This window comes from Cydia pomonella, chromosome 4, assembly GCF_033807575.1.
Source record: "Cydia pomonella isolate Wapato2018A chromosome 4, ilCydPomo1, whole genome shotgun sequence".
Lineage (NCBI taxonomy): Eukaryota > Metazoa > Arthropoda > Insecta > Lepidoptera > Tortricidae > Cydia > Cydia pomonella.
In genome coordinates this window covers 6,005,058-6,032,296 of record NC_084706.1, presented here as the reverse complement: position 1 = coordinate 6,032,296, position 27,239 = coordinate 6,005,058, and the positions used below count along the sequence as shown (strand labels likewise).

The window sequence follows — 27,239 nt, the reverse complement described above, 5'->3', positions numbered from 1 at the left end:
GCCGCAACAGCATCCTCAAGATTGATTGATTTAATTGAAAGCGTCTGGGTGTCATTTGATCGCTTCAACTAGCGAGAACTATTAATAGATACCTAATTTATTTTTACTGTAAACTATACCTAAACCTTGGTACCTAGTTAAGATGGCAATCGTTCGCAATACGATAATCTGCATTCTGCAGTGCACCCTAGTCATCTGGAAAGCGAAGCACATACGGAACGCGTTTCTGTTACCCATTACAGCGGCTAGCTACAGTCCGAAAATTCCCACCAACTGGGCATATTGCTTACAGAGGGTATGTGACACACGACACAATGTACATTGCTCTGCTCTCAGGACTTCTACATACCTGCTCATGGCGTTCGAATTTGCAGTGAGTAGAGTTCACTCTCACCTTCAGCAAAACCGAAAGACCTAGATCTATATGACTAGTAAAATAGCCGAAACAATACGAAACATCACTCTAAATGGCGCTACATGTAACGCCCCTTACACTGATACAAGATTTTCATCTAATACTGTCAAAAACCAGTGCATGATTCAACCTTTACCGGTCGCCGTGGTAAGACCTAGGATTTACCAAATCCATGTCGGTAAAAGCCCGAAGTGAACAATAATTATTTCACATTTCGGGGTTTTACCGATCGGCATCGGTAAAACCTAGGTCTTACCGGTATATCCTAGGTTTTACCGCACTTCGGGCTTTTACAGTAACATATATATCGTTGTCTAAGTACCCTCAACACAAGCCTTATTGAGCTTACTGTGGGACTTAGTCAATTTGTGTAATAATGTCGTATAATATTTATTTATTTATTTATTTATTTATTTAAACCCATACGTGTGGGGTAGGTCTTCAAAAATGATATTTAGGTTTCTAATATCATTTTTTTCTAAACTGAATAGTTTGCGCGAGAGACACTTCCTAGCCTTGGCGGCATGGTGGTGAAACAGGTGACGTTGTCCTAGCTGAGGCATGAAAGCGGACTGATTAATGTGATTCGTCGTCTTTCTTAATACCCGCTTAAGATTATATTCGGATGTCGAATGCAGCAGCGTTTCTGCTGCACCGTTAAGCTGCAGCGTTGACGAGTACCATGTTCTATGATATATGTGATAAATAAGTGACGTATTGAACCTTCTAATCGGAACAGTATTGCGGCAAGGAACAGTAAGTTATCAGAGAAATTGCAATCCAAATATAAAGTTTCACGAAGCAACAGCCGTCTTTGATATAAATATCGCTACGATAAGACGGAATCGAGCAGCAACCTAGCTTAAACAAAATGGAATTAACACTCATAATCATCTCATAATGTGTATTTTAAGGGGGAGGAGGAGTCGATTCAGAGGTGTATTTATCACATTGACTTTCAGTTACGGATTTAAATATCAAAATAACCACTGTACATGTACCTACTGTAGAGGACTTTTATACTTACGTTTAGCGGTAATCAAGTCCATAGCGCAAGACTTCCGCTCCGCATTCTCGCAGCGCCTCTACATCATCAGCTCCACCCTCGCCGCGCACTCCCTCTGCTCCTTTGCCGGCAGCATCAGAACTTCAACTAGACTAGCAGCCTACAATGTGTATCACTCACGGTTAGCAGTCATCATATCAATAGCGCAAGACTCGCGCTCCTGGCAGCGCCGCTGTTTCATCAGCTCCACCCTCGCCGCGCACTCCCTCTGCTCCTTTGACCTGCTACTGGTGCCGGCAGCATCAGAACTTCAACTAGACTAGCAGCGTACAATGTGTATCACTCACGTTTAGCAGTCATCATATCAATAGCGCAAGACTCGCGCTCCTGGCAACGCCGCTGTTTCATCAGCTCCACCCTCGCTGCGCACTCCCTCTGCCTTTCCCCCGGCACGAGCAAGAGACGGGTCCGGAACGACACACCGGTGCCGCACGACGCCGAGCACGGCGACCAGCCCGACCACTCCGTTGTTGGACACGCGGGGTCCGAGATCTCTGTGTCGCGTTCTGTGCACTCGGGCTGCATACACTTGCGGTTCTCCTCTGCGGAAAATAGGTGTGATTACAGCCGTTATAACAAAACTTCCGTGAGACACAGACATGTTAAATATATTAAAACGGGTCACTCACGTATTTTAAGTCGAAAACACTCTACATGTTTCACTCCGTACTGAAGAGTGTCGTCAGGAGCTTGCATTGATGGACCGGCGCAGACTGCGGGCCGCAGCCCTCCGCGCCCGATGACTCGGCGCGGGCACCGATGGCGGTAGGGGAGGCGAGAAACTACCCTCGTTTACGGCATTATTGTCAAATAATGGGTTGCACACTACGACTTTCGCTAATGGTTCGTCTTCACTGTCTACCGACGTAGTACCCAACACAGTTTTCCAGAGTGACCCGTTTTAATATATTCAATATACAGCCTTTTAATATTTAATGTATAATCTTCATGAATGGATCCTCCCGATTCAGTGCATTGTTAAGCGCATTTCTCCGGCTCGTCCCGTCATATATCTTCTTATGTCCACCGTGGTTGAATGCCGGATTAACTTTAAAAACGCCACCAAAAGGCAGCACCTATACTATCGTTGTAATAGACGCTTCCTTTATTAGAACGTGTTTTTAAAGTTAAGTTTTATTAAGGTACCTGTTTGGGGTGATATGATATCGCTTATTGGACACTAGATTCTTGCTAAATTTGGCACATATAGGATTTTGGCCTATTTTGGCCACTATGTGTTATAGAGTAATGAAGTCTGTTTGGTATTATTTTGGAAAACGCGCATATAAATAATTATTTATTTACATATTCACCTATTTGAACAAGCGGGCACTTCTTAAGCCCCATAGGATTGGTAAAGTGCCTCCGCCGGGTCTCGAACCCGACTCCGCAAGTGACCGAGCACTCGCTCCACACGCCCCACTCCGAGGTCTGACAGATCCCCCCCAGTTCTTCCACTGGAGCGACCAAGTCAAGCTCGTCCGTTGTGACATCCTTGTCGCCGCTGGAAAAATAACCCAATTGATTTATTTACATTAAGTATACGAGTATATCAACCATTTTACGAGTCCTTCTGGTATATTTGAACATGGTTTTACAACCATGTAACCCATGACCTAGAACCCACTAACTAACGCTGCCGCCTTAAGTAGAAAACCATAAGTGTCCATTTTTGCGAATTGAGTTATTGAAACCCTTTAAATAAGGAAGAAAAATGTTATTTTTCTATCTAGCAGTTATTTCTTTTTCTCTAACAGGTCACGAATTAGAGACTACTAGGATAACACGCCATTTCGGTAAGGTGCGGAGTGTTAGGGTCGGCAACGCGCATGTAACTCCTCCGGAGTTGCAGGCGTACATAGGCTACTGTGCCCTACCACACAAAGCGAGGTGACATTCACAATGCCCATACCTCTCTTTTGGACTCAGTTTAAGGACGTACCCGGGTCCAACTTTAACAAAATTTTAGTTTTCTATGTTTATTTGTGGGAAAACCTTATTTCTGTCACTTTTATTTATTGTGGTTATATCTGAAACGGTGACCATTAAAAACCTCATTGTCAAAACCTAATTGTCTCATTGTGGATGCCATTCAACAATGTTTCCTCTAAGTGTTCATTTACATCCTTGAAATCGCAGTCGTTAGCCAGTTTGCGAACAGCCAACAGGTATTCTTTTATCGTTTCTCCTTCTTCTTGCTTCCTGTCCATAATCTCGCTTTGTGCACTGCTAGATTTATTTTGGGGTGGTAAAATTCTTGCATTTTTTACGTAGTTCCTCGTATGTACTTTTATTTTAATTGGTATATTTAGGGCACGCACCCTGACAATGTGCCATAAGCCCACGTTACTAGTTAATTTTGTTATAAAGAGAGGAACCTTTTTGTCTTCCGAAATGTAATGTAATAACATACGGTCACATCTGAAAATATCGATACGGGCAAAGTGCCAAAAATATGTATATACAACCTTAATAGATGGGATATAAGGTCGTGAATACATATTTTTGACACTTTGTCTGTATATATATTTTGACGTGACTGTACGAGTATAACGATTTAGTTGTTCCTCGTAACTCCTCCAATTTCCACCATTTCATAATTTCATAAGTTGTACTTAGTGCAATCTTACTGTGGTTGATTTTATTTTTGTGTTACATTCTCAAAAATCTCTAAAAGTATCTCATTTGTTTTCTTTGAATGAATAATTTTCATCATTTAATATTTATGGAATCCTTTAACGAGGGAAATCATAATTTGATTACTTTAACAAAGCAAAAAAGACACACGTACCCAATTGTGCTTTTTCTGTTTAAAGATTTTTATTTCTCAAAAGAATAACGATTATTCACTTATATGAGAAAAAACACAACAATCAATTACAAATTAAATTAGAGAGCAAAAATAGTAAATACATAAATAATGGTGCCGCGCTAGTAAGTAGTAGAAATACAATCTCTAATAAAAGTGGTGTGTGTCAGGTAGAACAAAAACATGCAAAACAAGTTCAAGAAGTGTGGTTGCTATTGCTAGGAGCGTACCGCGCTGCGCGATGCAAGCGCACGTACTCTTACGTACTCTTTCAGCTTCTAGATAGATCAGTATCATAAACACAACTGAGTACTTGTGTTTTTATTTCTTACACATCGTAGTGCAAAACTGACACAAAAATCATAAGTACGCACTTTTGTAATTCATGTTAGTAAAGATACTTTTTATTTATTTATATTACGAGGCAGTAACTATTTTTTCTGAATTAGTTATTTAAATAAATAGATAATCGAATAATATATACTCAGGGATCGGAACCGGTTTTTTAGAAAAACTCTGAAATAAACATATATTTCGGTTTATTTTATACTCCAAATATAGGACTCGGTTGTGTTTTTAGATAACGACTTCGTATTATTAGATTGCCCAATTAGAAATGAAATAATTAACAAAGAACGAAAAAATACCGTTTTCGTTCCCATACAAAAAATACCGGTTTCCGATCCCTGTATATACTTAATACATAATAATGCTACAATATTATTAAATTTTCGCACACCAACATAATTATATTATTAGATCACAAAATGAGATTCTGATATTATGAGATTGTCAAATTGAGATCACACTGGGGTGAAATGTAAAGCTAAAATTACATTAGTAGTAGCAAAATGGAATTTTAATTCAAGGAAAATATCAGTTAAGGTGATGCTCAAACGTTATGGTAATGATTTATCGATCTTGACAGATGTAGCACGCAAAGCTTTCTGTGGCGTGTGGTGTGGCACAGTTTGTCCGGACCCTTACTACAGCTTGCTACATACTCACTCGCACTCGGGGCGCGCGGCCACGCACATCTCCTTGGACACCAGCTGGCGCTCGCAGACGAACATCTGTGCCTTCTGTGGCATGAGGTAGGTGCGGGTCCGCATGCGTAGGCCTTTGCCGCAGGTCACGGAGCACGCCGACCACGGGCCCCACTCCGACACCGCGCACTCCGCTGCGAACCATACCATAGTTACATTTGAAGGGTACACGAAAAGAACATGTCTAGTCAGCTAGTCTCTATATTAACATTTAATTTTTTTAAGTAATCGCGTTTTTAAAGTTTGAACCGATGTAAAAATGGAAGTCAATACCGTGATCAGGTTTTTTCTATTAAAAATTTGAGTATATTTTATAACACAGAGAAAAAAGAAAATAAAGGTAAAATAGTTCATTAAAAGCTCTGCATTTAGAGGAGAGAGAGATTGACAGGTTTCCAATCTAAATATATAAATAAAAGAAGAAACTGACTGACTGACTAACTGACTGACATAACAACGCACAGCCTAAACCGCTGGTTCTAGAGATCCCAAATTTGGCACGTAGGTTCTTTACAAGGTCTAGGGGTGCACTAAGAAAGGATTATTCAAAATTCACCCCCTAAAGGGGTGAAATGGGGGTTCAAACTTTATATGGGGAAACAAGATTAGTTAGACTATTTTATTCGAAACTTTACAAGAGTATTCCTAACGATAATAAATGAGTAAACACGTGTTTCAGGTTTTTTGAGAATTCAACCTCTAAAAGGTGGAAATATGGTGACTAAGTCTAAAAATCAACATTTCTATGGTTTATCGGGTCGCTGATTACGAAAATAACAACGATTGTAAAATCTAACGAGATGGACGTCAAATACAAATCTGTTGGGGTGCGATGGGGTTGAAATGACTATATATCAATATGGGTGTCGTTTTATGGTTATTTGGGACGTTATTTACGAGAATGGCATTGAATAATTTTAAAATGTAATATTGTGGACATGAAAAATGTTGAAAGTATTTTTGCCAAATTGCAATTCAATCGGTACAGTACCTATAGTTTCGGAGCAAATCGGTTGTAACAGATGGATTGACAGACAGCCACACGTGATCCTATAAGGGTTCTTTTTTAGCTTTTGAGGTATGGAACGAGGCCCGCGTTATCCTAATAGATACTACGACAGGACTGTTTCTCCCGCGGTCAGTTCTATGCGGCGTGCTCCCGTGTAAGTTCACCAAAATTTTGGTTCTATTGCTACCACATTCAAACATGGCTAAAAATGTTGTTCATAAGGAAGTAATTTAACAAGTATAAAGTTGTGAAATACTTCATGCATTTTTCAAAACATGATTCTAAATCTAATAATAACAAACATACATACCTACATACGTTCATACAAACATACGAGTCAAACTGAGAGCCTTTTTTTTTTGCTTTACGGGGGCGAAGCCGCGGGCTAAAGCTAGTATATAATAAATAACTTTTTAAAGTTCCTGTTAGCAGCATTAAAAATAATAAAATTTGTGACCCTGTTCTAATAGGCCTACTATGCATACATCTTGTATATTTTTTCTGATTTAAATAAATAAATATATATTTAGACATTCTTACACAAATTGACTAAGTCCCACAGTAAGCTCCATAAGGCTTGTAATTTATGTTAAATGTTGATAATGTTAATACTCTAATATTTTAATTTAATATGATTTCATTTAATTATCGAGGCGCAATAATGTTAACAATATTACAAATAATAAGCTTTAAAATAAAAATCCTCTATATGTTTAAATATTAACATAAAAGGACATGTAATACAAAACACAAAAAGATTTCTTTACAAGTCGTAAGTTAAAATGCTTTTGTCAACCCGCCTCACCTATCGTTTGACTTTCAAGTAAATAAACAACATTTGTACTTCTTTAAGGTATGGTAGATACTCTTATGTAAGATTTTACTATGCGTCACTCTAAGTGTAAGGACGTCGGGCTCACAAGTGATTTGAGCAGCGTGCACTAAGGCTGCTCCTATACGCTTGCATTTGCTTAGCATGCACGCCGCACGCCCCGCCCCGCTGCACGCCCAACTCGAGCGTCCACGCAGGCCTCACACTAAGGCGTGTAAACAATAGAAGAAGTGATGAAATAAATTGCACGGACCCGGCAAGCTTCGGTAGCTCAGTTAGAACGATCGGACAGGTGTTTCCCGATTTCCAATCTAAAATCTATTTCCTTTAATGTAAATATATAATGCTAGCAACTTACGTTTGTTAGCGGACTGCGTGTCATCCGCCTCCTCAGCCACGAGGGTCTGCAGCACCTCCTCGTCGCAGCTGCGAGGTATGAGCTTCTCTCTCGTGAGGTAGAGGCGCGCCATAGGAGCAATACTCCCGCCCGGGTTGTAGAACGGCGCGCGCGGATCCTCGGGGTACATGGGGGTGATGCGGTACATGCGCTCTTTGGGACGGGTCTCGGCGTTCGGCGACTTGGAAATAAATTTACCTTAGCGACTCGTACAAGGATATTTCATGATGGTGAGGAAAATTAAATTTTGATGCAAGCGTGTCATCAAGTACAGAATTGAATGCTGGGTGCTTGTCCACTGCCCTGGTCTCGCAATATGTTGGCAGTTTGGCCCGTCAGGCACGGTTTCATTAATAAGTATGTGAGTGTAAGGCTTAATTTTATAACTTATCGTAGCGCGAGCGATTGTCACCTTGGCTAGGCACCTTGGAATACTAACTACTAGGAACTAGGGTAACTGATCAATAATAATAATAATAAGTCCAAGAGGGCAGCTTCTGACGAGCTGACGGTGAGCGGGCTCCTATTTCAGAGGGCCCTTTTATCTGGCCCTCGCCTCTATGCTTGCCTTGAGTGACCTGAATGATATTATGCGCTCGAGTACGGTATCGACCACGGGAATCCCTTGGTTTTAGATCTGGAGGCACGGCAGTGCCCCCGCCAAGACGAGCAAAGCGAAGCGCAAGGGCACCACCTACCTTTTCTCGAAGCGCTTCATCGTTACTTTGAACTCTCATAACTTGGGTTTGGATTATACCAGATAAACAAAATTCTCGGGATATGATGTCAATAGTAGACTTATTAATCATACACATTTAATTTTATTCATATCTAAAAAAAAACCATTTCGTCACTGACTCACTCACTCACTGATGATCATCAAAACCCTTAGGGTACCTACTTCCTGAAGTCCTAGGAAGGTGAAGTTTGGTATATAGGATAGGTACACAAACAACAGAAAAATTCAAAAATATGAATTTTTTAGCTCCTAAGTGGGTGAAAGGGGGGGTGTAACTTTGTAAGGGGAATCAATAACCGCTGAACCGATTTAGTTGAAATTTGGTATGTAGGTAGTTTTCGATACGGGGAAGGATATAAAATAGTTTTCAACCCCAAAATCACCCTGTGAGTGTGAAAAGGGGGAGGAAAAGGGCGTAAGGGGGAAAAAGGGGTTGAAGATTGTATGGGGAATCAGTAAAAAAACAGATTGTACCTATAAAAGATGCCTCTGATACGTATTTTAGGATTTTGAATAATAAATTACCCCGAAGCCTTTAAATTAAGGGATGGAAGATTGTCATAAGCAACTTACAAAAAGAAGTGAAATCCTATTAAAAACATTATCATGTAAAATGTTGCCAAGACGAAACCATATGGCTCGCACTGTCAAAAAGTTATCAGATTTCTTGTAGAGCCAAGCTTCTAACTCTACAAGCCCTAACTTCACAAACTCTACACCTTAGTCAAAATATGTGGCTTGACCGTTTCGTTACTACAAGAACTATTGTATAATAAAAAAAATAATGAATAGTGAATAAATTTTTCACCTTACACCCGTGTGACGGTAGCGAAACGGACAACTATTATCGGAAAGAATTTTTCCGATAATAGTTGAAACACATAAGATTATAATGCATAAATATAATTTCATAATACATACCTACTAATCAACAGTAATAAAAATTAGAATACGTACGCTTGTTACACCTATTATCATCATAGAAACCTAACCACAAACTCATCTGAGTTCTACCCATTTGATTAAAACTTTAATAAGAACTTTTATAATGAAAGTCCTGGCACTCGCCGCTTCGCTCGTTTGGCTCGTGCGTATTTTATTCACAGTTGAGCCTAACCGCTCCTCCTCGCTTCGCTCTTCGTCACACCTAACTTTAGCCCTTAAAGGAAACTACATTTTGAAATGTTCAAGATTCTGAATAATCTGGAATTGTAAAGTATTCAAAATTGTTTGCAAGCTGAACCAAATACATTTTGAATTTGAACTGTACCCGCTAATGTCTACTTACCATATACGTTATGCCGTTATCAGTGCCCGCATCGTACGGAAAAAGGTCGATGACTTTAGACTCCTCCCAGGTGCAGTCTTTCAGGCACAAGCTCAGACCGCTCACTCCCACCACCCAGTCAGGAGAGGGACCTTTCAACAAAAACATTACTTACACTTATTTCATGTATAATTGACAATATTTTCTAGGTATTAGCAGATTGATAGTCCCAGTGGTATACTCTCTTGCCAAAAAACAATCTCAACGAATATTAACATGTATACTACATGCTCGTACAACCGTTACATAATCGACATTTGCACTATTTTATTCACTTTTCAAATCTCTTACTCTTTTGACTTTTCTTTATATCATCAAGTATCATCTTAAAGTCGCTAGCGTTCTTAAAAAAAAACTTTATAACCCTTCTTTTACGGTCCGTGGTAAAAGGAGGGTTATACAGTTTTTTTAGTAGCTTTTACTATATTCGTTAACAAAGAAATTCAGCATTAAATTAAACGGTACGTAAGCGACTCATACTACTTATATTACGCCAATACTGTGAGATACAGTTAGGCATTGCTTTTTTTTTTAACGTTGGGGAAATGCTTTTACGCATGCCACCTAGTCCGGGGGAAACTAGGGGCGATGACGGACTAACCAGTAAAGGACTACCGTCTAAAACCACCAACGAATGCCGGCTCCGCCTTAGATTGGGTGCCGCAGGGTCGCTATCAGCATTCGACCGCGTGCAGTTAGTTTATAGCCTAGAAACGACATGGGATACTATTTAACTAGGAATTCATCCCCTAAAAGAGCGCAATTCGAGAGTACTCCAAGGGTGGGAAGTAAAAATAACGACTTTCTAATCGAACGAATTCACGGCCAGTTTAGTATTTGAATATTCGTTTTTACTAGTAAACAGTGGTACCTACATAATGTCAAGGATTTTCATACCAAACATAGAAGCCAGAGAGAGGTAGCTCCGCTTCCTATCGACCACGAAGCTGGCGGTCGTGTTGGAGTTGACCCTCGGGTGCCACAGCCCCTGCGCCTTCACGATGGAGCGCAACTGCTTGCCCTGCTGGCGCAGCTCGCGCTCCATCAGCCCCACGGAGCCCCACTCGGCTAAAGACCTGGAACATACCGAGATTGGCTGAATCCATATATCAATCAAGCAGAATCCAGATGTTAGCTGTTATCTGATAGTTCCTTACATAGCCTTTTCATAACTACCAATTATTTATTTATTTATCTGAAAAGAATGAGGTGCTATTACAGTAGGTATACAACAGTTTTCGCCAAACAGAGGACAGAAAATAATGCTTATAAATAAATATTGTACTAATCTGTACGGTCTGTACTTAAATCTAAACTTGTATAAGTGCCAATAAAACATACATTATTTTTATGTAAATTGTAAATCACTAAAAATCTAAAGTATGCGGGTACGTTAATTGATCTTGAATAATGCCAATCCCATTAAAACAGCGTAGAGTTTTGTAGCGGCATAGCGGTGTAACCTAGTTAGGAGAAAACCATTTTTCCGAGGATCATATAATTTTTAAGGCCAGGCATATAAACACAGTGCGCAAACGCAACTGTTCTAATACTCTTCATGATAACATCAATAACGATACCTGAAGCCATCGGAAGCGATCTGTCCCTCGCCCCAGAAGGTGAAGTTCTTGTGGTGCGTGGCGCCGATGACGTCGGAGAAATGCGTGAGCCACAGCGCCTGCGTCGGGAAGTCCTTCGGGTGCGTCTGCGCGGACCACAGCCCCTCGAACACCATCTATTGATGAACAAGATATTTTTAATGTATTGCCTTAGCAAACACAACACAAGCTATAAATTACATTTTTCATGGACGACTCTATAGTCAATCGCGAGCATAGAGAGGGTAGCGGAGGACAATAACTTCAAACTGAGGACTTTACTGATTAAAAAGTGTAAATATATACTTATAAGTATCGATTAGGGATTGCAAACCGGATTTATTTTTAATCCTGCCGGAGCCGGCTGGACCGGATCCGGATTGGTATTGGGATATTAAAGTTAATTAAATGACATATTTTCTAGTTTTTTTGCGTAATACGTATTCCTAAATCTATAATTTGAAGTTAATAATAAAATAGAACTTAGTAATAAAAAGTGTTACAATGTCAATATCGCTGTGAGAACAAAATATGAAATCGGTAATTTATTATATTTAACCATTCACAAGTGCTCAAATTTTCGTTAACAATTATACGTTTGATTAGTTTCCAAAGCCTGATGATGGGTGGGAATTGGAACTCCTTGAAAGGACAAGTTTTCGTTACTTTGTAACGTTGAGATCCATTCACAGTAGTAACAAAAGAAGAAATTTTACTTTGTGCCAAAATCATATTAAATGCGCTCCAATAACATCTTGCTCTCATTTTTTTTCCGAGAAAGTCAGTAGACTATATGATTTAAAAAATTAAACTTTTTTTAATGTACAGAAAAGTAAAAGGTCAAATTATAGGGAACAAAACACGACACGAAGATCTCATGAGAAAAATAATAGAGTGTAGGATTGAAAACTATTGCGGAAAAGGACTCCCTCAGAAAAGTTACATGGATCAAATAAAGAATTTGCCAGACGTAGAGTAGCATGTACCAGGAGATGAACTGGTTTCCAGTCATCGTCATAATAAATTTATGTTTATCTTACAAAATTTAAACTTTTTCATTCGTTTTTTGTTCTGTTCAACTTCATAACTCTGATCCGTCGCTTTTTTTCTCATCTAAAACGCACAGCGCGTGCTGTATTTGGGTTTTTTTTTTTACCGGATCCGCCGGACCGGATTGCAATCTCTAGAATCGATGGATCTTCTTTAAGAAATTGCAAGCGATTGTCATTTGTGGTCCAAATTGTCGGAGATGGTGGTACTCAAAGTACTTTTTGACGGAACAGTTATTCCTTTTTCTTCTACAGTTCAGAACCTGGGTATCATCATTGATAAAACCTTGTCCTGGTCAGCTCAAGTTTCTGACATTAGCAATAAACGTTTTGCGTCTCTCCACTCACTAAGGCGTCTTCAAAATTTCCTTCCTCTTCAAACCAAAATAACTCTAGCTTGTTTACCTCTATTTCCTTTGTTAGATTACGCTGATATGTACTGCTTTTTGGACCTTAGTTAGGAGCTACTGGACAAACTCGAGCGATTGAAAAATATTTGTTTTCGATACATTTTCGGTCTACGTAAGTTTGATCATGCATCCCAGTTCCGATTTCAGCTTGGGTGGCTTCCAATTCGTCGTCGACGAGATGTACAATGTGCATGTCTTGTCATTGCTTTTCAATGTTCTATTCAAACCTGCTACGCCACCTTACCTTTCCGAAAGATATATGTAAGTAGTTTTTTAGCTGCTAGTAGTGGTCACCGCCTTCGATCAAGCGCCAATTTTTTACTCGCAGTTCCATCCAATATGACGCTCGCGATGAGAGACTTGAATAATGTTATAATAAAAAGTGCCAAAATCCTGTTTCACTTGACGAATAAAAAAAAATCTGACTTCTGTGTCAAAATATTCACTTTTGTAACAATACAAAGTATTTAAAGTACTCTGTAAGCGTCAGAGTTAAAAGATGACTCACGCTACAACGGTCTGGGCCCGGGCCAGGGCGCCGATACTTCAGTTTTCTATAGATAACCGATCATCTGTCATAGAAAAAGAAGTGTCGGAAGCGAAGGCCCGGGCCCGGACCGTTCTAGCGTGAGTCACCCTTAATTCATACCTTACCTATTACTTTACCTACCTTGTATTTAGCGTCATCGCAGGCGCAGCAATCTGAAGACGTCAGGGAGGTGTCCTCGCAAACTCTTTTCGTCAGCTGGCCGTCCTCCGCGAACCAGCGGCTGGAGTTCTCGTACACCATCGCTCTACAAGTCACAATCAAAATGTAAACCACAAAAATACGCTCCGGTGTGTAAGCGAGGGAGCGCCATGCATGTATATACCTATCGTTCCTACCTGCACACCGCTGCGGCGTGCGGATCTGCATTCTGCATCCAATGTGAAGACTACTATATAGTTTATGTCATCCACGATGACGCATAGATTTGTCAAATCTAACCTTTAACAATATGACAACACGAGTCAAGGCACGCGTCTTCGTGAATGACTCGACCTATACTTGTCTTAGTATTTTACCTTTACAACATAACAACACATTCAACTTAGGGTCTCCCCAAACTAGTCGACGCCGTTTCGGCAAATCGCGTACGGAAAAAGCTTTATGTCAACGCAATAAGAGCGAATAAGTCGTAAATCGGCTCGGCCCACGCGAAACGACGTCTTTCGACGGGAAAACGGCGTTTTGCCGTAAAGCTGTTCGCATTCGTACGACGCTGTTTGCAGCCTACCGCACACGTTCGCATTCATAAATCTCCTTATACCGCCGTACGGTGCCGGAAAGAGTTGAACGGCTCCGATCACGGCCGAGTACCTACGATAAGGACCGGTCACAGCTGGCGGAAGCCGATCAGCGTCTTCGACGGCCGAACATAGCTGACGACGGCCGAACAGAGCCGATGACGGCCATAATAATCGTAAAACATTTTTGGATCGAGTCTCAAACGAGGACATCGTAAATTAAATTCACCTTCACTTAATCTATATTGCCACAAAGAATCAACCCACGGTCGCCTCCGCTTTTGCTGCTGTTCTAGCTCTTCCAACAAGTAGGCTACGATAAAAATGCTGGTAAGCCTTTTTTTCCATGCCCGTCTGCGTAAAATATCCATCATCACAGGTTATTATATAATATGTAACAATTACCAAGGAAAATAATCTTACAGGTCTGTTCAATTTCAAACTCAGGTTGTTACTAACAACCAGTCTCCAAAAATGAGATTTATGATTGCCGATCACCCGCTGTCCTACATCTGTTCGTCGGACTCAACGGCTGTACGTGTGCTGTCTGACGTCTCGACGGCAGGACGGAGCACGGGAGAGCCGACCGTCGCTTTACAACTGTTGCGATAGCAAGTCGCAGGCGATCGGGCGTCTCTACGGCCGCAAGGAGGATGAGACTGCTAAACGCAGGTGTCCAACCGCGGAGACGGTCGATCGGCTAAATGCGAATAGTGTGTTGTAAAACACTCGGCGAAAGCCGACTCCGCGTCGACTGGTTTGGGGAGACCCTTACAGAACACACAAGATGAAAAAGATGTACCAAAGTCTAAAAATTTCGTTATACATATATGTACGTCGCTATGCTTTTGTAAACTCAATACAGCTTTATAGTTTGGTATGGTTTGAAGATTTCCTATGTTCTTTAATTTAAACCGTACTTAACCTTTAAAAATAAGTCAACAAAGGAATGTTCTATTTATAAATTCGTGGACCCCTTCAAGTGTTCCCAAGGACCCCAAGTGGTCCGCGGATCATCGCTTCAAAGAGACGCGATAATAAGGAAGATATTTATGTTCCTACATTGAAACAGTGTGAAGTAGGAAAGAAATAAGTAGCAATGTCTTTAACTTACTTGATGAGAACACATCCAGAACCCGAAGGCGGGGCTTTCCACATGACCTGCACCTCGGTCTTGGGCAGGTCGTCGGCCTCGACGACAGAGTTCACGCACTCCTCGTCGAACTTCGACAACGTGTCCGCGAACAGCTGGAACTGACCCTGACAACATTCCAAATATGCAGGTTTCAGGAGATAAATAGAAGCAGTATAAGTGTAATAAGGTCTGAGTGGACGCTCGAGTTGGGCGTGCAGCGGGACGTGGCGTGCGGCGTGCATGTTAAACAAATGCAAACGTATAGGAGCGGCCTTAGTGCACGCTGCTCAAATCACTTGTGAGCCCGACGCCACGCTGCACACCCCACCGAACGCTCCGCTTCGAGCGTCCACTTAGTGTAAGGCCTGAGTGGACGCTCCAAGCTGAGAATTTGACACTCTGAAGCTTAAAATGTAGACTAAAGGCATCACGGGCTATTTCATGTCCATCACTACTAGCATTTTGAGGTACCTATATTAAGCTAAGGATAACTGCAGTAAAGTAACAGACTCGTTTCTCTTTCTATGTCCCATTAACGTACATTTGTACAGAATAGCCCAAAAATAAGTTGACATTTCTAATCTTTTGATGTAGTTTGGCATCTCAAACGCAGTGAGAGCGCCAATAGTTTGAGACTGAAATGGTACCTTCTATCCGAGTTAAACACACTAGATCTTTTTAGACATAAGTTAGCTGACACAATCCTGCGGGAATTAAAATATGTACACACTAATAGATAATTTTCTCATTCTCATTCATTAAACACACTACTTTTCATTTCGAATACGATGAAAGTAAAGTAAAATACATGTGCATTAAAAAAAAAAACACGGCTAAGTATAAACTTTAGTAGTATTTATTAGGGGAGTTAATTATCAGAATGGAAATTGTAGAACAAATCCATTTAAAAGCAAAATTAAAATCTTATCGTAAAAAAGAAAAAAAAGAAGCGTACTTAGAAAGTACAATGATCTAGAGCAGAAACGTATAATTTTCTGCAGATTTTTGAGAACAAGAATGACCCACTTTCAGAGCATGAGAAATGAAAAAAACATTGTCAATGTATTTTCAGGTTACCCTGTGTAAACCTCATACAATCTCTAGTTGCGTGGGGCATTTAGGAAGCTAGAGTTTATCATTAACAATAGCGACCCGCCCGGCTTAGCACGGGTTACTCAAAACCTTAACAAATTAAGTATACACCTAAACCTTCCTCAAGAATCACTCTATTGATAAGTGAAATTCAAATTAAAATCCGTTGAATCCGTTCAGTAGTTTTTGAATTTATTGCGAACATAAGTAAAGACAGGCAGTCGCGGAGGGGGACTTTGTTTTATAAAGTGTAGGGATAATAATATTACTGGGATGCCGCTTTTCTTATCCCTATCCATAAATTCAACGCGAAGTAAAGTCCAGCTTTATTTCATCTTAATATAATCTCAGAAGTTGTCGTGATTATGCGGATGATACTTAACGTACCTTTAGTCCGTGTCATCCAATGACGCGCAGTTTTGTCAAATCTTACCTTTAATAATATGACATTACGAGTCAAGGCACGCGTCGTCGTGAATGACACGATCTGTAAATGTGACCGAAACCGGAAAACTTCCCACTTTGTTGCTTTCCATAAGGACGGGATTTGCTTGTATTTTTATACGAATAACCTGTCAAGGCGTCCTTATGGCAAGCGACAAAGTGGGACGTTCTTCCAGTTTCGGTCACAAATGCTCCAGTGAAAACGTAGTTGCTACCTTTAATCTTAAATCGAAACAATGAAGGTAAAAAAAGGGCTGTCAACTATTGGAATTAGTCAATAATGTCAGCCACTAGGATTACACGCGGGGTCCAGCCGGTCCAGGGTGAGCTGTTTACATAGATAGAAATACCTGACACGCCGAGGACCTTGGCTCCACGGGGTAAAGCGAGAGCTGGAAATTGGTGCCCTGTTGAAATACCTACACCTACCTACTCTTTTTGATTAAATGCTTTCCGCTAAGGTTGTTTGGAAGACGTTCTTTTACCGATAACACCGTCTGTTGCCTCGATTGTTTTTCTGTGAGCTGTATCTTTTACCGAGGTGTGCCAATAAAGAGTATTTCTGTCTATCTAACTAAATACCTGGCGCGCCGGGGACCTTGGCGCTGCAGGATCCAGCGGGTCCAGCTTGAGCTGGAACTTGGTAAACTGCTGAACCACGTCGTGGGTGCGCGACCCCACCAGAGTCACTGGAAATGTAAAGTTATAACTTTGTTTGGGGACGCAAAAAAGGTCGTCGATCCATTTCAAAATTGAAAATTAAAAAAATTGTTCTGTAAGTAGGTTTCAATTCAGGGGCTCATTCACAAGTCATTCTGCAATAATATCATTTAAAATTGATAAAAAAGTAGGACCGCGGTACCTACACTCAAATATAGAGTCAAATTGAAATATTTTACATGACTGCCCAAAAATTGAGTACCTACTCGTACGGCTCGTACCTACTGATTATAGGTAACAATTGTCATGTCACATATTATTAATAGACATCTTTTTTACGAGTGTACATGGACCATGAGAATTTGATAGCACAGACTGTGCAAGTGTTATTTTAAACGTCAATGACGTGTAACACTTGCACAGTCTGTGCTACCAAAATCGCTGCCGAGTTAGCTTGGTCTGAGTCTAAATACTTTATTGATATCTGCCTGCTCCATTACAGTTAAACGAGCTAATGTTTGCTTTGAACGTATAAATAGCATTGCATTGTTTGTCTCGAACTCGATACACACCATAATATAATAATATACTTATAAGTAGGCTACGCAATGAATACTCAAAAAAAACTTATAGAGGGAAATGCTTGGGAACACAATTTTTGACGTCGTAACTTTGTTTGAACTAGTTACGAGGTGAACATATCAAAAGTTCCCGGCCCTAGCCCTAAAGCCGGAAGGGAGGAGGGGTTTGAAAGTCCCATTTTTCGGTTTTTTGATTATATCTTGCAAACTATGTGTCTTAGCAACATAGCCACGATACAAAATGAAAGTTGATTTTTTGACAAACAGAAAGTGGTGGCGGCAAATTGTCAAAGAGAAGTTGTTCCTTAGAAGTGGCCACGACCCTCAGTGATGAGGCACCGATGCAAGGAGGAGGAGATAAGTATGCTCGAGTTTTGAAGTACCTATTTCAGATGACACTATGCCCCGGAAATTTCTCCACGCCACCCTCTAGTCGCCAAGGGGAGACTCGTCACTCACCGATATAGCGCTTGCCGGGAGCGTAGCGCTCCACCTCGCCGTTGATGATGAGCCGGTAGAAGTTGTCTCCCGGAGACTTCTGCGCCACGCCGCCGGAGGGCCGCAGCTCGCAGGCACGCCCCAGCGCCAGGGCCAGCGCCAAACACACAGTCGCTGCTAACATCTGCATCTATAACAATACCAACAACACATCTCTTAATCTTTATTCTCAAAATCTTTATTTACATAATAGATATAAACAGACGTAAACAGCTTAAATCAAAAATAGGCCCTTGGGGCAAGGATCCAAGGATGCTGACATCATTTATATTTCAATATAAAAACGTTAAAAAAACCCAGGCTTTATTTATTTATTTAAACTTTATTGCACAAAAGAAAAACTTAATGTGCAAAAGACTTTACCCTACAATAGACATATATATGGACGTGCTCAGTGTCCGTAAGCTTGACAATGATAACGCACCGTGAATTAGTCAAGTCAGCAAATGCAACTTCTCATAGTAAGTGCATGTTTAAGTTGCCTGTTCCCAGGATAAAGCATAATAAAGCGGATAAACGTTATCCTTCAATTTCGCTTAGTAATCACAATTGCTGTCTACAACAATTAATAATATCAACTCGTGTAGTTTAGTTTAAGCCTGTTATTATTATTAAAAATGTTTTAGTATTAGATACCTATTAGAAAACCAAAACTTCAGCGTAAGATGTAACTCAAATTAGTATTGTTCTCAATCTGACTCCACAAGACAGGCATAGGCTAGTGTGGCAGTCATAGGTTAAGAAAATCTTGTAAAATTTTGGGTACATAAACTATTTTTTATTTATTTTTACGTTCGAATTGACCTCCATATAACGAGCTTAACCACCCGACTGGTAGGATACTATTATTAATTACTTCAATGTAATTTAACCATTTTATTATTTATTTATACTTTATTCTACGCTCACGAATAGGAAGCCAATTAAGTTGCTTACGATAAGCTGATACGTGGTCGTACTTTCTAAGGCAAAATATGAACCTAATGCAGTTGTTAAGCAGTCTGTCCAGTTTGTTAAGTGAAGTTTGAACGATACATTTTCAATTGGAATAAACTTGCATGTCTTTTGTTTCGTTCGATTTCGAAATTTCAAAACATAGGAATACAAGTATATATGAGGGCTAAACAAACTGAACAAAGTCAGGTATTGATTAGATTTCAAATCAAAATTCTAACATCACTTTAGAACTTACTAAGTTATTGTATGACGACTTAAGATAGGTTAGCTTTTACAATAATGAGATGTATTATTTCTTTCATTTATTCCTATAAGAGTAATAATGCATTGTGTTCGAAAACTTACGAACTATTAATACATAATGTCAGCATATTTAGGCCAATAACTATAATAAGTACCTCACTCACAAACTATTGGGATAAAAAAATGGTTTTATACAGTGTGTTCAGCGTAACATCACTATATCACAACACCATGAGATTTGAATGATATCCAAGAATATAGAGCTAAAACTGACTTACCAGTGGAGCGGAGCGAGCAGAATGCGCTTATCTCGCAGGTCAAGTGTCGAGCGGTTACTCCACTTGCGCGGGCGCCGCTAGTCCGGTCAATCTGACTGCCAACTGTCAATACTCACGTCATTTAATGATATCAATATAACCTAATTTACATGAGAATACATGGGATTAAAAGCGATACTACAGAAAGTCGTAAGAATAAATGATGACAACATTGACAACCTCTGAAATTTCTAAAATTAGAATGAAGTATTATTGAATGTATGAAGATTAAATAGTAAATGGCTGTCTTGCCCATAATATGTTGCGTTTAAAAATGAGATTAAGTAATTTGATTTATTTATTCATTTTAATATAATAATAGACAATCTTTGGTAATTCACTTTGGAAAATAAAATACTTAGTTTCGAAGCAGACGTTTTTACTTATTTAATCAGATTGGGGACTTCACACACACCAATTAATGTATGCTATAAATATTGAATTTCTTATTTGAAAACACTGAAAAGTGAATCTTAACAACAATAAAACCTAGATGGATCGATTTTTCACACCCGTTAACCTCTGGTTTGAAAATGAAATCACATCATTACTTTACAATTTAATACCTACCGGTACTGTGAAACTCGGGCAAGCTAATTATTTTAAAAATGAACCATAGTTCGATCTAATTGTTGTTTACATAAGTACGTCCTTGTCGTCCTATATCGTAAATTTAGTTGAAATCGCTAGAACCGTTATTGAGAAATTCATAAAAAAATATGCAAACGTATCTAAAAATTACTAAAAATTATGATAAATTAGACAGTTATGATAGATCGTTGTGCAAGTGCAATCCAATATGTGTCACTATATATATATATATATATATATATATATATATAATGTCTCGTCAACACCATAATCAAGTTAGTTATCAGTGTTTTAGTTTTGCAATCGTGACCCGTTGAGTCCAATAAATTATCTACTCCAATCAACAACAACTATTGCTTAAAGAAACGACAGCACTTGTGTCTTACTGTATTTGTCAGCGTGTGCTTTAACAATGTTTTACAGATTCCAAAAAGTCTTTTTAAGTATTTTTTATTTATTTTACTCTTATATATACCCAAGTGCTATCGATTCTTTAAGCAAAAATAGTTGTTGTTGATTGGAGTAGATAATTTATTGGACTCAACGGGTCACGATTGCAAAACTGAAACACTGATAACTAACTTGATGGTGTTGACGAGACATTTTGGAGTTCCGACTCTTATAGTAATAAGTAAGAAAATACTCGCCAAGTGATATCATATACTACACCATAAACCTAAGATTATGATTAAGATCCAAAAACATCGTCAGGCTTCATATATTTGTTAAGAAATACAAAATTGTATGAAGCCCAAAATCCGTTTCACTCAATCGTCTTCTGAGAGTTAAAGAGCCATTTTTTATTGCATTTCAAGTTTGTGTCTAATGAGACATAATTTTGAGATCTGTGCCACTTCGTTTGTAGGTACTTTTCCACACCGACAGCCGAAAAATCCGGTAGATATTATATTACTGTCACTGGACGAACTGCGTTTTTCGCATAATATATTTTATATAGGTATTACATTATTTTATTTATCTCTATGAAACAAATTACTAGTCCGATACATGTTGTGCCCTGTCAGTAGAATAAGGAATTGACATGCATATTTTATGTCGTCGTGGGCGGAAAATGAATGGGACTAATCGTAGGAAGCGAGTAATAAGATGAATTAGTTAAAACAAACGTCGGCCATTAGCTAACTCAATGACAAGTGTGGGCGTAGTTTTACGTGGAAAATATTACCCCTCGTATCGCATATTAGACTTAGTTCCTGGGCGACCGAGCTTTGCTCGGTTATAACTATTTATTGTAATATGGTGGTGTATAGGTGATAATCTTAACTACATTTTTTTACTAATTAAACTTGTCTAAAACAATAAAATTAAAATATTATATATAAGCTTGAACATATCTTCTTCTTCTTTTCATCCTGTTACCCCCCGCTGGGGTGTAGTGTTTAGCGTCGTAAATACGTTAAATGTTATAACGCGAGTGTGAATAAACCCCAAATTGGGGTCCAACGTTGGGGCTGCTATTTTGGGTGGAGGATCCACCGCAGCCACACCTACCACCAACGCTACTCTCGCCAGTAGAAGGGCAAGCACTTCATCAAGCCCGGGCAGCCAAGTACAGTCGTCCACAATTGCGGCGCCCGCGTACACCACCGACGGCACAACCCAGGCGAGAGTACCTAACCGCAAAATGGATAGGATCTTCGTGTGAATTTATAAAACCAAACCTGCGACCCATTTTTGTTAAGTGGCCCCCGCGTATTCCGGATCGTTGTTTTTTTTATTTTTTTATTTTAAATTATGTTTTTTTTTTATTTGCACGAATCTAGTCTACTCATTTCTCTCTCTTACATAGTTAGTAAACTAGATAGTAACCGTGGCACTGAAAACCGTGATCCTCCACCCAAAATAGCAGCCCGAACGTTGGACCCCAATTTGGGGTTTATTCACACTCGCGTTATAACATTTAACGTATTTACGACGCTAAACACGAACGTTAAGAGACGACAACACGGATATTAATTATATCATATCGGTTACATTTTCCAACATTAGGTACGTATCAGAGACCGATGATCCGTGTGACGTGTGTTCTATCTCGAGTGTAGTTCGGGAATCGGAGTGTAGCTTGAACATATAAAAAAAAAAACAAAAGTTAGTCACCGTGCGGGATTCGAACCCGTAACACTGGTTGTTTCTTGCCGCCCGCGTCTTAACCCGCTGGACCAGACGGACAGTGGCCTGCAACACGAAATTAGCGACCATATTCGGCGTCAAAAGAAAAACGCATGAAAACTCGAAAACACGCATTTTCCCAAACATAAGACTAATCTAGATCGATTGTTTACCCCCAAAAACCCCCATATACCAAATTTCAGCGAAATCGTTAGAGCCGTTTCCGAGATCCCTGAAATATATAATATATACAAGAATTGCTCGTTTAAAGGTATAAGATTTTCTAATTATTTTTGTCTTCGGGAGATATTTTCAGATTCGCTTGCTAAGAAAGATTTTTTACTCTTTTAGATACGTAGTAGTAAATTACCTCTTACTTACTTTGGATGGATAATTATTAGGTCCTTCTTTAGTTCTCATTATGACCTCTGTAGTAGCTCTCTAGTAAAGTAACATACTCAGAAGACTTTAGTATTTACTTGTAGTTTTTAGGGCAGGATCTGGCGTAGTATATTCGGATAATACATACATTATCAATCTGAAAGTGTAAAAAATATTACAGCCCGTTTACAATCCCGAAGGCCCGATGACGTCAACAAACGACGAATGTTACCTACACGGTGTGTCCAACTCGTGTGTGGCCTAATTGGTTCAGGTTGGCGCTGACGTCACTCCGTCTAGCGCTAGGCTAGGCTAAGCTAGGACATACCCAATTCTGACCTAGCTGACTAGTAGCCAAGATCAACAGCATAAAACTAGTGGTTCTGTGAGCTGTCCTCGCGAACCCCCATGGCTCCGCCATTTTCATTAGTAAGTAAGTAATAACTGAATCGACAAAAATAGTCGTATAACTATCAAATCTGTACATAAAATTTCACGAGAATCGGTTGATAAAGGGATCCGTAGACGAGAGCAGCCAGACAAGTGGATATACGCAAGCATTTTTGCCGAAGCTGAAAGGGTAACGCTTTGCGCTCGCTCGGTCAAGTTAATTTTGAAAAGAACAAATTATAAAATTTATAGTGTTCAGCTTACTCGGGGCGGATTACCGAAACAATGCACTGAGTTTTGTAACATTAATCAAGCTAATTAGTCAATTTAAAACAATAGAATCTTATTTAGCCTAAGTAGAAATGGCTTTTATCCAGACGATGATGCCAATTTTGTTAGGCTTTAAATAGTGTTTGTTTTGGTAATTGGGTTCGTGTAGACACTGTATAAAAAGTCTCCGCTTTCGCTTTCACAGAGTTTTCAACTTTTCTCAAGTACGCATTACATTGGCTCGGCCGGCAACCTGCTTCCCCGATAGCGAGTCGCGAACGAAAACGAACATATCACTAAACTGACAGACCATTCAGTTAGTTTAGTGAGCTGCACGCCTGAAATGCCGCCGGCGCCGACCTTGTCCCACTTTTTATGGCGTTTCGCGAAACTATCAACAGTAAACTTGTTTGAGCTAATGGGGTTATATTATATGAGTCGAACTTTATGAATCACTACTCTTTATAAAACAAAGTTCCCCACCGCCTCGGTCTATCTGTATGTTCGCGATAAACTTAAAGACTACTGAACGGATTTTCGTGCGGTTTTCACCTATCAATAGAGTTAATCTTGAGAAAGGTTTTGAATTATACCGAACGTTCCATGGACGTATTGGACGTTTACTGTACGTCTTGTCGCCAAGTAGCCGAGCTAGGGTAGAAGGTCTTATGACCCGCTCAGTAGGTTCTTGATCGTCGTACTCAATCCACTATACCTACAACCTTTACCTACCAAATGCGAGCTGATTTAGAGAGCAAGGACCGTGGTCAAGATTACAATTTTATTGTTTATTGACAAAGGCCAATCTAACGATAAGTGATATGATTATTTCCATACATTATTTAAGGTACGATTGTTTTTTTTCTATAAACGATTGTCACTTTCTCACTTGGGCTGGGTACGGTAGCCAACTTGCCGATCCCTGTCGCACTAATATGAAAGAGTGATAGAGAGAGATGGCTCAGCTACGCTACGGAGCGTTGACGATTGACAAGTTGGCTAGGCACCCTGGTTTAGTTAAGGGTGGGTTAGTATGCCATCAGAGGTACCTACATTTTGTTTGTTTTGCAAACTTGGAGAACAGGACATAGTTATTCGTTTTTATATAATTTGTTTGATTCACGTACGTACCTGTCTATTTCCCAGGAACCACAACAAACAAGAGACAGTCAGTGAGGTAACAACTGTAACAAGACGGTTCAGGAGGGAACCGAGGGCGACTGGCGTTTGGCGGTAATGAGCGCAGCGCCAGCGCAAGGCGCCAAGTGATACCTTCCGGCTCGAGGTGCCAGTGGAATACGCACTCTGAACATATGTTTTTTTAGGAATAACAAACTTATTCACTGACCAGAACCAAAACCACAACGCAGGTTTCGTCAAAGAGCATGAGTAACCGACTTCGTCCAATATTTCTTAAAAGTAAAATTCAGCCATATGCAGGCATCGTGAAGAATGTAGGTAAGAGGGTAATCTGCCACACGCTTTGTCAAAGTACTTAACTAAACATACCACATATCAGATGCAATGCAGCAACTAAACGGGACGACATGCACCCGGAGCAAATGTGCCAAAAATACTAGTCGCATTACCCCACTGCACGCACAGCCCCTAACGGTATTGTGCTGGATTTTTAGGAAATCAGTTTTGAGATTCAACATTTTGAAGCTAAGCGCAAAGCAAGAATTGTTGCTGGGACGTATATTTTGCCCCGGAAGATATGAATTCCTGTTTTTGCATAGGTATAGATTGTCTTGCCATGACTTCAGCTCTCCCGCTTGTTTTTCACGAGCGGATTGTTTTGCCTTTAGCTTTCCCCGGCCCAAAAGCAAGGGTTCGCGGGCATAGTTTGGAGACTCCTGCTTTTGGGCTTTGGAACGATTCGATCCATGATGGCCGTTACATAATAGATAACAAAACATGTCCCTCGTCTATCCTATTGCAGAAACTTTTGTATTGAAAAGTACTCTCCAGAGTAGCGCTAGAGTAGCTTAGAACCTAGGCGTTATTGACGGAGTGAAGTGCGCTGTCTATGATTAGATTTTTTTCTCAAGTATTCTAGGTATTGTAGCGCCACCTATTTATGGTTTTTTGTCGGACACTTTTTGTTATATGGAGATTTTGTTCCTTGCCTCTACCTTTCATAAGGTTACACGATCAGTCTTCTGTCATTCAAAACTGACTGACGAATGTTATTTAAAATATTTGACTTTCATCAGTCCAGACCATCAGTCCGTAAGTCCGAGGGTTACACGATAATTCTCTCGTCATTCTGATCAGAATGATGGACTGAACTGACGCCAGAATTAATGTGTAACCGATTTCTTAAGGGTTGCTCCATCCGAATCAATCACTAGGGCCGCAGGCAAAATAACAATCGTTTATACGCAAACGCCAATCTAAAAGTAAAAATGTACCTATAGGAATGTCAGGTGCAACGAAAAGGTCACGTTATCATTTCCATGCCTCGTTTAAGTTTCTATTGACGTTTTCTACAAACGTTTCTTATCGAGGGAGCAATATTTTTATTTTTCAAATTATTTGTGATGCGCTGGTACCCCTGTGCGGTGACGGCGCGTGCCATGCCCACGCGCAGCTGTCATCCACACTCATTTCGGATGTCTACTATTACATACTTATACATATCAGGCCGGTCAGGACGTTCGGTCGGTAACACTACGAGTACGACGGGGTTCGAGAGAGGTATGCTGTGTGGTGGCGTCTATTGAAACGTTAACGATTACCGAAAAAGGGTTATTTTTTTTATACAACTGACATCGAGAAACTCTCTATGGTTTCGCTTATTTATTATTGCGTATTTGCACTCATGAAAGGGACTTGGCTAAGGCTTAGGTTAGACAAGTTATACAAACGTTTTCAAAAATAATTATTGAATATCTACAAGTTCTTGAAAATCTAAATCCCGTCATGTGCGTCCTCTTCGCCTTATCTTAGTGTTGGTACCTATTTTTAACGTACCTATGTGCCAGGCTGCCAGCGCGAGGTACGAGCTACACCCGTAGTCGATTACGTGGTTTATTCACTTTGTAGCGAAAAGCGCCTACGAACAGAGAACCTGCCTAGCGGGTCGCTGACAGCGAACGTATTAATTCCCAGTATCTTATAAAACGATCTTATATAGGAATAGCTATAGCTGGTATAAGATTCTAATTATTTATTTTTATTTGTTCCAGGTATACACATTCGAAAATATGAGCTTTTTCACTTATAAAGTAAGTTTAATTTAATGCAATTAGATTAGATTCCGCTTGCTAGAGCTATCTACTAGTCATTGTGCGTCGGTTGCAATATTCAGAGTGTGACTGTGAGACATTATTTTAACAAAACGGGACTTAATCGCCTTTAATTACGTTCTAAGATTACTTCCAACGTCAAGATAATGATGTCGACTTTACCCAGTCTTCTCCGAGACCATGGGGACATCACCGTCCTTGAAACGTTGGGCCAAAGGTAATTTTAAAACTTACGCGATTAAGTCCCGTTTTCGTAAACAATAATTTGCTATTCAAGACACTTGTGGCCATTGGTTCTTGCAAAGCTAAGCCCCT

The 27,239-nt window shown here is 39.9% G+C and overlaps 2 protein-coding genes across 4 annotated transcripts in view; one reads left to right on the top strand and one right to left on the bottom strand.

Moving 5' to 3' along the window:
- The window catches only part of LOC133516922 (spondin-1), a 47,950-nt gene extending 23,002 nt beyond the window's left edge, over window positions 1-24,948 (bottom strand). The window contains exons 1-13 of one of the 3 annotated variants that reach the window (XM_061849968.1): window positions 24,805-24,948; window positions 19,873-19,974; window positions 18,356-18,524; window positions 17,238-17,344; window positions 15,099-15,244; window positions 13,368-13,491; window positions 11,221-11,375; window positions 10,538-10,716; window positions 9,602-9,732; window positions 7,536-7,755; window positions 5,299-5,470; window positions 2,795-2,985; window positions 1,769-2,023 (exon numbers count right to left, since the gene is read on the bottom strand). In XM_061849968.1, coding sequence (XP_061705952.1) covers window positions 1,769-2,023; window positions 2,795-2,985; window positions 5,299-5,470; window positions 7,536-7,755; window positions 9,602-9,732; window positions 10,538-10,716; window positions 11,221-11,375; window positions 13,368-13,491; window positions 15,099-15,244; window positions 17,238-17,344; window positions 18,356-18,524 — 1,849 coding nt within the window. In that variant the 5' untranslated portion in view covers window positions 19,873-19,974; window positions 24,805-24,948. Of the gene's footprint in view, window positions 1-1,768; window positions 2,024-2,794; window positions 2,986-5,298; window positions 5,471-7,535; window positions 7,756-9,601; window positions 9,733-10,537; window positions 10,717-11,220; window positions 11,376-13,367; window positions 13,492-15,098; window positions 15,245-17,237; window positions 17,345-18,355; window positions 18,525-19,749; window positions 19,839-19,872; window positions 19,975-24,804 lie in introns of those variants that run through there. The other 2 variants (XM_061849969.1, XM_061849970.1) reach the window with 2 other exon arrangements.
- The window catches only part of LOC133516931 (phosphatidylcholine:ceramide cholinephosphotransferase 2-like), a 196,811-nt gene that overhangs the window by 70,026 nt on the left and 99,546 nt on the right, over window positions 1-27,239 (top strand). The window lies entirely within an intron of this gene.